The following is a 10,220-nucleotide window of genomic DNA, read 5'->3' as shown; positions in this document are numbered from 1 at the left end:
TCGACGGTCATAATTCGCACTACACTTTGGGATTCTTGAAGTACGCACGAGCTCACCAAATTCACGTCATATGTTATCCCTCTCATACAACTCATGTATACCAAGGACTTGATGTTGTGGTATTCGCGGTGCTGAAGAAATGCTGGAGTGAGGAACGAGACAAATGGGAGAGAGAAAAGGGCGAGGGCATTACAAAAAGCAATTTCATCACGATATATGGCCATGCTCATCTTCAAGCACTGACCCCAGATCTAATTTGCACAGCCTTTCGCAAGACTGGTGTCTGGCCTTTCGATCCCACTGTCATTAGTGAACAGATGATGGCACCGAGCAAAGAAACTTCCTGCCAGGGCCATCTTCCCATCATGCCTTCGAGTCCTATCAGAGCTGTTGCCGACTTCCTGCAGAAATTAGCAAACACAGATAATGTGGCTTTGGAGGCACCAGATGATGTTAGTGTCTCAGATGCACGATCCAAGTCAACAACAACTTCAGATGTCAAACTGCTGGTTCAGCAACTCAACAGGGCATCATTATCAGACATAGCATCCACATCACCTGCAACATCAGGAACTCGACTCGATCATGCCATCATTTCTCCAATCAAACAAAAGCAAGGAGGTGCTCTCAACATTCAGCCTAGAACACACAATGAAGTACTTCTCCTTGCCGCACTTCACGAAGCGGAATCTGCAAATGCAGCTCTCAAACGACGAGTAATTGAGCTCCAGGCAACCAGTATTCTCAACCAATTGTATTGTTCACAACTGCATGGACAACTAGCAAACCAAGAGGCAAAGAAGCAATCGAAGAAGAAAAATGGCAAGCTGATGAGCGACAGCTTGCCTCGATTATTGTCCAGCAACAAATTTTACAGGAGGGTTGTGAATCACGAGGAAGAGCAAAAAAGAATAGCAGATGATAAGAAAATGAGAAGGGAGGAAAGGGAACGAAGGTCTGAGGCTCTGGCCACATGGAAAAGACTTGAAGATGCGAGAAAACGGGAGAACAACGAGCAATGCACTCAATACTGCGAAGCAGTAGAGATCTGGAATGAGGAGAAGTCAAAGGCCAAGCTTTCAAAGCAGAAATTCACCTCGAAGAAACCAGTTTTAGGAAAGCTACAGCCTCCTGTTCCAAGGCCAAGGTTCAATACCTGTGAGGTGGATGATAATGAGAGTGCAGAAGATGTTATGGCGCCAAATGAGAACAGCTCAGAGGACAGTGACGACGAACGATAAGGCTCGGTAGATAGCTTACATAATGTTGGATAAGGAAATCATCACATGTTTCATTGAGTGAGAAATCCCGAAAACGAGGTCCCCCCACTATATTTACCATGGTGCTCAAACTACTAGGAATTTACTCATAAAAATTATATGGATCTATTCATGAGATGTCTGTCTATACAGGAAAAATACAGTAGAGCCTCAGAGTTGTGATGTGATGGTGTAGTACACTAAATATGAATTTTGTGTTTCAATGACCTGTGATTAACTGTACATACCCATAGTTAGCCTAAACAAAATGATATCCTACTGTAGTCCTCACGGCCACCATATCATGGACTCATCAATTCTCTGATGCTGTTGTTGTGAGAGGATAAAAGTAAAGATTGAACACAAGGTATACCATCGGGGTTCAAGCAGTAGTAGTCGCCATGACCAGCAACACCATAATCTCCAGAGCTGTACAGGATGGTGATATCCATCAAGCCAAGCTTCGCATACTCTGCACACTGGCGCGCAGTATAGAACAGGGTGAGATCAGCCTCATTGTACCCATATGATGTTGATATAACATTGGTGGGCGTGACAGTGCCACAGTCCTCAGGCCCTATCACAACATCCAAGTTTATTGTATTTAAGATCCAACAAAGATGGGGACTTACCCTCATAGCCCCCTCCATATGGGTCAGAATATTGGGCATCCTCGGTGTAATCATCACCACCCTTGAACATGCAGTATGACCCATCAATGGCATCAAGAAAGTTGTTGAATGAAGCCCCTGTCAATGGGGTTAGTGATATGTTTACGATGTTTCTTCTTTTCTCATCCTACCTTCCACCATATCACCAGTCTGGTAAAGAGTGACATTTTGCTTGCCAGTGACTATTGTCATTCCATATTGGAGATCAAGATTTGACTCACTATTGTAGTCGAAACTTTGGTACTCGGTCTGTACGTACCCTGCAACACATCCTCATGGTTTGATCAAAGAAAAACACTTAAAGTAATCACCTCCATCAATGGAAACCATGGCTAGCTCCTTTCCGATGAGATCAGTTGAAAAGTTCATCACGAACATTTGCAGGTCGGATTGCAAGTATGCCTGAGGAGTATACACCTGCTCCTGTCATTCTGATGTATCAACCATGACAATTGTCATATAACCCTGATACATAAATGCTGTAATCTGTCATTCTCCAGGAGCGATGTATCAGTACAGATCCTCCAGCAGATACCAGCACTGGCTGATACATCAGTGCAAATCCTCATTTTGTGCCCTAGCACAGCCTTTTACAATGTCACATGTTCGCATTTTTAGTCATCTGGTGTGTGAACTTCTCCATAACACCAAAAACATAGCCTATTTTGGATGTCTCCACAGTATGAAACCTTCCTACACTCTTCCCAGTCAATCCCTGGCTCACTATAACACCACAATTAGATACAGCTTGTAGGTAAGTGGTATCATATGTTATATACATATAATAGAACATAATAGACCACTTTTTCTGTTTATTTTTGTACTAATGGCTGCTCCAGGGCCTCTGCAAATGTGATATAATATAAAACATATCAAAAACAATTTCGCAATTTTGACCATTTGGTATTGGATTATTGGAGAGTATTTATAACATATTTACCAACATATATGAAGCTATCCCAGCCCTTATTTGACCTCCTAGAGTGCCCTACATCAATGACTGTGCTATATCAACATAAAACATAAAACAGGTTTGCTTTTTTTGACCTTTGGGTATATAGACTCAAAAATATCATTCCCAACATCCCTTCAATTATATACATAACATATCAGGAGCCTGGGCCAACAGAATCAGTCCCTGTGGTGCTACATGCTTATCCTCTCCTAGTGGTTTATGCCCTGGGAAATTTTTTCCTGCAGCTCCAGCCCTCCAGGATGATAAGGTGCTTGTTCCTATTGGTATTGAGAGTATTCTGGTTATATAGCTACATCATAATAACATCAGAATCCCTCTCTGCAATGAAATATCTCCTTCTACCTATACCACTGTATATTTTCGCACTTTTGAGGTTTTTCACTATATTACTCTTGCATAAACTATACAAACTGCTTATATTTACCTTCTAGTACATATTTGAAGTCCTTTCATAGCAAGGATCATGTATAAATATGTATATCAGAAGTATGTTGGTCTGACTTAGTTATTTTACTGATAAGTAATCTAGGATCTCATGAGGACACATCTGTGTAATCAGACACTTGCTATATATTGGGCATATACTCATAATCCGAGATCTAAACTTGTAGAAAGATCCATTCACAACTGAGTGAGTGATAAGAAAAGTAAATGTGTGGTTATGGTTTTACTTACAGTTTAATAGGAGAAATGTGTGAATATCTTCATATTTAACTAACATCTAGGTCGAAGATTTTGTCAGAAATGAGTTAAATAGAATGTAGACTACCCCAATATCCTATACTACACTATATTCTAAGAGTTAAGGTAATGTGGAAGTGTTGTGGTGTCAAAGTTGAGAGAATTACAGTCTTACCACCTACCACTAACTTGACTGTGTAGACAACTATTTTCGATGTTTTGATTTTTGAGTTTCCCATGCTTTTTTTCTTATCTACTAGGTTCCCCTGCTCTCATCTCTTGATGGATCCTTCCAGTAACTAAGGCCTATGTGTCCTAGTATGTATAGTATATTTGGTGATAGTCTAATTATAATATATCATCTTGTATATGTTTTAAATTCCTAATCAGTAAAAGTAGAAGATATATCCTTGATATTGATACTCTGACATATTTATATATGATCCTTGCTATGAAAGGACTTCAAATATGTACTAGAAGGTAAATATAAGCAGTTTGTATAGTTTATGCAAGAGTAATATAGTGAAAAACCTCAAAAGTGCGAAAATATACAGTGGTATAGGTAGAAGGAGATATTTCATTGCAGAGAGGGATTCTGATGTTATTATGATGTAGCTATATAACCAGAATACTCTCAATACCAATAGGAACAAGCACCTTATCATCCTGGAGGGCTGGAGCTGCAGGAAAAAATTTCCCAGGGCATAAACCACTAGGAGAGGATAAGCATGTAGCACCACAGGGACTGATTCTGTTGGCCCAGGCTCCTGATATGTTATGTATATAATTGAAGGGATGTTGGGAATGATATTTTTGAGTCTATATACCCAAAGGTCAAAAAAAGCAAACCTGTTTTATGTTTTATGTTGATATAGCACAGTCATTGATGTAGGGCACTCTAGGAGGTCAAATAAGGGCTGGGATAGCTTCATATATGTTGGTAAATATGTTATAAATACTCTCCAATAATCCAATACCAAATGGTCAAAATTGCGAAATTGTTTTTGATATGTTTTATATTATATCACATTTGCAGAGGCCCTGGAGCAGCCATTAGTACAAAAATAGACAGAAAAAGTGGTCTATTATGTTCTATTATATGTATATAACATATGATACCACTTACCTACAAGCTGTATCTAATTGTGGTGTTATAGTGAGCCAGGGATTGACTGGGAAGAGTGTAGGAAGGTTTCATACTGTGGAGACATCCAAAATAGGCTATGTTTTTGGTGTTATGGAGAAGTTCACACACCAGATGACTAAAAATGCGAACATGTGACATTGTAAAAGGCTGTGCTAGGGCACAAAATGAGGATTTGCACTGATGTATCAGCCAGTGCTGGTATCTGCTGGAGGATCTGTACTGATACATCGCTCCTGGAGAATGACAGATTACAGCATTTATGTATCAGGGTTATATGACAATTGTCAGGTATTTAATGTATCATTCTGACACTATCAACTGGAGTATATTCCACTAGGTGATGAATTAGCTCACAATATTGCTAATGGGATAGAGACCATACCAACGCCGAAACTGTTGTTCTCAGCAGAAACAGGCTCGTATACAACTTCATATAGAGCCCTCAAGCAAATCGGAGTGATGTACTCATCACACTGTTCAAGCTCGATCACTGTCTGTGGAATGGTGCCGGTAGTCTTGGGGGTGATTCCTGCACCAGGTTGACCAATCGAGCGAGCAGGTTCTGGCTGACTACCAGATCAATGCTTGAGTTTCACATCGAAGTTGACAGATGGTAGGACAAAGTCAACATGAGCGCTGATGTGCTCAGGGAGATTATAGGCTTCGCAAGCTAAAAAGTGGTGAGTGAGTACCGCAATTGTTACAGTAACATGGTGTGAGCCCCCAGCTAGCAATATGCCCTCTGCCACCTTGCACGGCAATGATATGATACCCGGGCCTTGAGGCCTTGACGACAGAAAGATAGAAGAAGAGAAGTCCAGAAGATGCTGGCTTAGATAAGTGGTCTGGACCACATATGATGACAGATGACGACATAGGTCTAGATGACCTATTAATGATATCAAGATAGAAGGCAAGCCTCATGGTTGCCTTGTGTACTGATAGAAGGACGCCTCGCAGTCCTTATCATAGATAGAAGCCTGCCTCATGCATGGTATCTCTGACTCAATAGATAAGCAGATTAGGACCCAGCTTCAAGCTGAGCTTAGATATGATAGAGTAACCTTATATAAGGTTGATGATTAAAGTAGATGTTCCTTACTTTAATCTTACTGGGTTTTACCTTGAACTCCTTGTCTTGCTAAAGCTACCTGCTCGACATCTGATCCGCACCTTCAGAAGGACTTGAGACCCCTTCTGCCTGTAACCGCTATCATCGCTCGCCACCGCTAGCATACGCAACTCTTGCTTGTCTGTAAGAGCCGACCTTGGACTCTCAGCACAAGGTATCACTGTCGTGATTGTCGCTGTTAGATCATCCCAGTTCGCACGCAACTACCGTCATAACAGCAATAGTGTCCTCTATGAAGATATTGACCGATGTACTCCTGTCCAGAAACGTGAGTGTAAAAATTATACTCGGTGTTCATGAGCCATTCTGCTTCTTCGACCGTAACATCAACGTTAATCCAACCCTTGGTGGGACTTATGTGGATGCGCTTGCTCACTAGCCCATTCTCAACAAGCCAGTTTCTGACGGTGGAAATGGATTCTTCTGAGGGTGAGAATTTTCGGGCAATCTCTCCTGCAGTCCAGTGCTTGCCATAGTTAGCTGACTTGTGGTGAGAAACAACATAAAGATATTCATCGATGGACTTGATGTTACTCTGTTTCAGAGCAATGCGCAGAGGAAGGGTTGCCGCACTCTCATGCCTTCAAGTATGAGACCATCCAATAGGGATGGTGCTGTGTTCCTCATGCACATTATATGAGCTGAGAGTGGGCCTCACTAGGGAGACTACTGTGAGGCTGAGCCTGACAAAGGCAGTCAATGAGCAGTGCATGTCAGTAACCAAGACGACCAGAACCTGATAACAATACCAATCACCAGTCATATCTTTTATAACTCTCTCGAGCACAGAAGCAGCATGGCTGTGTGCCAGGATTAGACTGTAAGCATGCGAAACAAGAGTCTCCTCGATGAGACACCCACTCAAGTGCTCCCACATAGCGAGATGTTTCCCTGAGAAACACATGGATAGGGCACTCCTGGATTACACTGTCCATAGTCAAGAAGAGGCACTGGCAAGATCTTTGCTTTTAGTTAGATCCCTGATTCCTTATCGTAGATCAACCTATTTCTTGGACAAAGGCAAGCTGTCATGGTGAAGCCTGTGATCGTTAGTTGAATTAGTATGGTACTACCAGCTGTTAACCTAGCGCCTTTCAAATCGCCTGCACAGGTAGAAGGAAATGTTCCAGAAGGTAGACCTAGACATAAGTAGAATCAAAGTACACATGCCATCTGAACTTGATTGATTGAACCTGATTGAACCAATTCCTGGAGGTACAGTTTCTTCAACTTTCACGGACCTTCTTCAAATTCATATGTTCACAATTTCCTGCGCTATTTGCCGTCCTTGCTCCCCTTATTGGGCTTGTCATTTCTCTATTCATAGCCGCATCTTCATCATCTGCTTTGGTTCTTCCTGTCGCACTTGTTGTAACAGGCCAGCATATGGCTGATGATGGTGTCTATATTGTTTCCTCTAGCCTGCTTTGAAGATTGTTTGAGTATTGAGGGCGCAGTTTACCGCTACTTAGCAGCGTCAGTATCCAGCTGGTGTTTTTTTGTCAGTGCCTACTCTGAGCATCCGTCATTTGATTGACCATTTTCTGATGACGACTCGTGCTGATTTCAATGACTTGGCGCACGTTCATTCTCTGTCCATCAGAGTGTTCCATGCTTGTGACTATGCACGTAATCTACTGCGTGTCCATGCATGTACTGAGGATTGTCAAGCATCTGCTCTATCCGTGACGCACTGCTCAGTCCATCAGGAAAATCCCACTCTTACAATCTTCGCAAATTTTATCAAATTCCGACAAGGCATGGAAATCGTACATCAGCGAATCAACTTCTCGAGGATGGGATCATATTTCCGTGGATCCATTACAATTATTTTACAAGGCTATAATCACATCCAATCTCTTAGAATAATGTTACATAGGCATCTCTATCTGTAAACTCATTAACGAAAAATGTCCTACACTGATCTAGCACATTGCTTGATGTCCATTCACGAGGAGCAACAGGTCCGAACTGCGGAATCAAATGTACCGAGCATCGTATATTGCGGACTGGTATAATGCTAGCCTGTTTCTCACCATCGCAGAATGCCCGCAAAACCTTGTACATGCCATGATTGGCTTCGGGAGTGTTGGAGAAGGGAGTGAACCACTCCACATACGCAAAATGATCGGGTAAACCTGCGTTACGAAAGACTGCCTGCTTCGCCTTCGCCGATAGTGAGAAAATGACCCGAATTTGCGCAACACGGTAGCCTGGTAGGTAAGGTACCAGTGTTAACAATTGAAACAATACAATTTAGCATGCGACTCACCTTCAACACCTAGTCTTCCACCATGCCCCATGTTCACTAGGGCTGTGTCAAATCTGGCAGGAACCTGGCGTTTGTGGTGGTCACGTCTTTGAGGCCGCACGTGAATCGAATCTACCGTGACTGTGTTCGGGATACCGTCGTCATGTACAGTGTTGTAGCGAACCTTGTGGAACACGGCTACTGCACGGAAGGGAATGATCATCCCACATGCAGCATCTTCTAGCTGCCTGACAGTCAACGCTGGTTGATTAACTTCGGCAATGAAACGTGCAAGCGCGGCTTGAAAGTACGGGGTGCCATATTCATTAGCAAGTGTGTCAAATGACACGCGTCTCGCAGACGGGTGCTTTGCGATCTTGTGTTGACAATGATACACAAGATCAGATGACCATACTCATGCTGCTGTTACAGGTATGCTCTGTCATCATGCGCTATTCATCCGACAAATACGACAGAGACTTCAACTCTGACCTGTATGGTGGAATATACAAAACCTTGGTCAGCACGTTGAACAGTATCTTCAAGAACAGCGAGCGCAAGTTTCATGTACTCATGCATTCACTCTATATGACTGTCTAGTATGTGGTGTTTTGCAGCTCCAAGTCTGCTCATATCTGACTACAACTTCCCTGCAGTGGCTCGAAGCGTAGTAAGGTGGATCCAGACACTGACGCAACACTTATGTTCCTCGACATTGATGCAATGGCGGAGGACTAACTAGTATACATTTGATATTTGAATTCTGTGATTTGTGTAGAGTGAATTTGAAAAAACGACGCTGAAATGTGCGCCATATTGAAGCAAATTGAAGCAAATTGGATAATATTGTCAAGGGACTTGAAAAATCTACCGTATTGTTCAATTGGTAAAATATGCGCAGATCAGCGCACATTGTATCATATTATAGCTGATTGTTGAAGTGGAGTTTTCCTGATGTCGAGCAAACACGCGTCCGCTATTCCGAGGGCTTTTCTCGTGCTCAACTCTTTGAGCCACAACAGATCGTGAGTAAAGAACAGGGCACTGCTACTCATCGCCGTGGGTACAGCCCTTTTGCTGGCGTTGTTATCGAGGACGATCCGCAGTTTCCGACCACCTGTACCACGGAAGACAAGATGCGGATCGTTGCTGGATAGCAAGAAACAATGACATCCAACATCGCGCATGCGCAGTTTGTGCATATAATGTTCGTGCTGTTGATCTTGTACCTATCGCGGTCTCTAAACTGAATCTTTCTCTGTTGCAGAATGAGTATTTACCGGAGCACGTTCTTATGACTTCGAATTGTGCGGTCTTGTCATACTATGCTCTAAAGGGATGACCGATTGGTGACTCCGTGTCTTTGCGTCTCTTGTCGAGAGAATCTGCTACGGAAACCCCCACATTCGTTGGCGAATTTCCAATATTACGGCCCGCAACTGCTTCTTCATACGACCTTATGTCAACATTTCGTGCCTGCGCGTCCCATGTTACACATTTCCACTTTTACAAATCTGATGTCGATGGTTATCGCCAGAGTGAGGAGTCCTCTCAGAGTCATAATCAGAGCAATGTTGCTATTTGTCCTCGGGACTCGCCTTAGGTGCGTTCTCTGTTGCCTCCCAGATGACGAGATTCGCGATGCTGTGTGCGCCGTGTTTTCTGGCCACAACGAGGTTTCTACCTGCGAGGCCGTGAAAAAATCGCGCCATATGCTTGTTACGAAGAGCATTGTAACATCAGTAAACCGGTGAGTTCTTGCTGGGGATTATGCTGATTATGGTGCTTTACATAGTCATATATTGCTTTATATCACTTTATATTCCAATGTGACGAAAACCTTTCCTATATATTACGATATATAACGATATATGACGATATCTTCTTCTCACAGGTTCTCTGATGAAAGACTGTTCGAATCTAATCCGTGGCATGAAAACCCTATCCTCCGCCACTGCCACCTATCGACCGCGTGTTGCTTATTTTGAACATACTTAGTATCTACTGATGTAGATACCCCCCCTATGGCGACAACACTGGCTGGATCATTCAATATGTAAGGCCTTGAGTATATCTACAAGCTTTCTCACTCATTGGGCGGTT

General features: G+C 42.7%; 1 protein-coding gene across 1 annotated transcript; it reads right to left on the bottom strand.

Annotated features, from left to right (window-relative positions):
- Positions 1-7,726: 7,726 nt before the first annotated feature.
- Positions 7,727-8,496, bottom strand: F5891DRAFT_970195 (uncharacterized protein; the record flags this gene model as incomplete). Its single annotated transcript, XM_041376337.1, has 2 exons — positions 7,727-8,079; positions 8,139-8,496. Coding segments are annotated over 2 exons (711 nt in total), but the record flags the coding sequence as incomplete, so codon positions are not given.
- Positions 8,497-10,220: the final 1,724 nt, after the last annotated feature.

This window comes from Suillus fuscotomentosus (assembly GCF_016647785.1).
Source record: "Suillus fuscotomentosus strain FC203 chromosome Unknown F5891scaffold_352, whole genome shotgun sequence".
NCBI lineage: Eukaryota > Fungi > Basidiomycota > Agaricomycetes > Boletales > Suillaceae > Suillus > Suillus fuscotomentosus.
The sequence above is the reverse complement of the archived record's forward strand: the minus strand, read 5'-3'. Positions and strand labels throughout refer to the sequence as shown.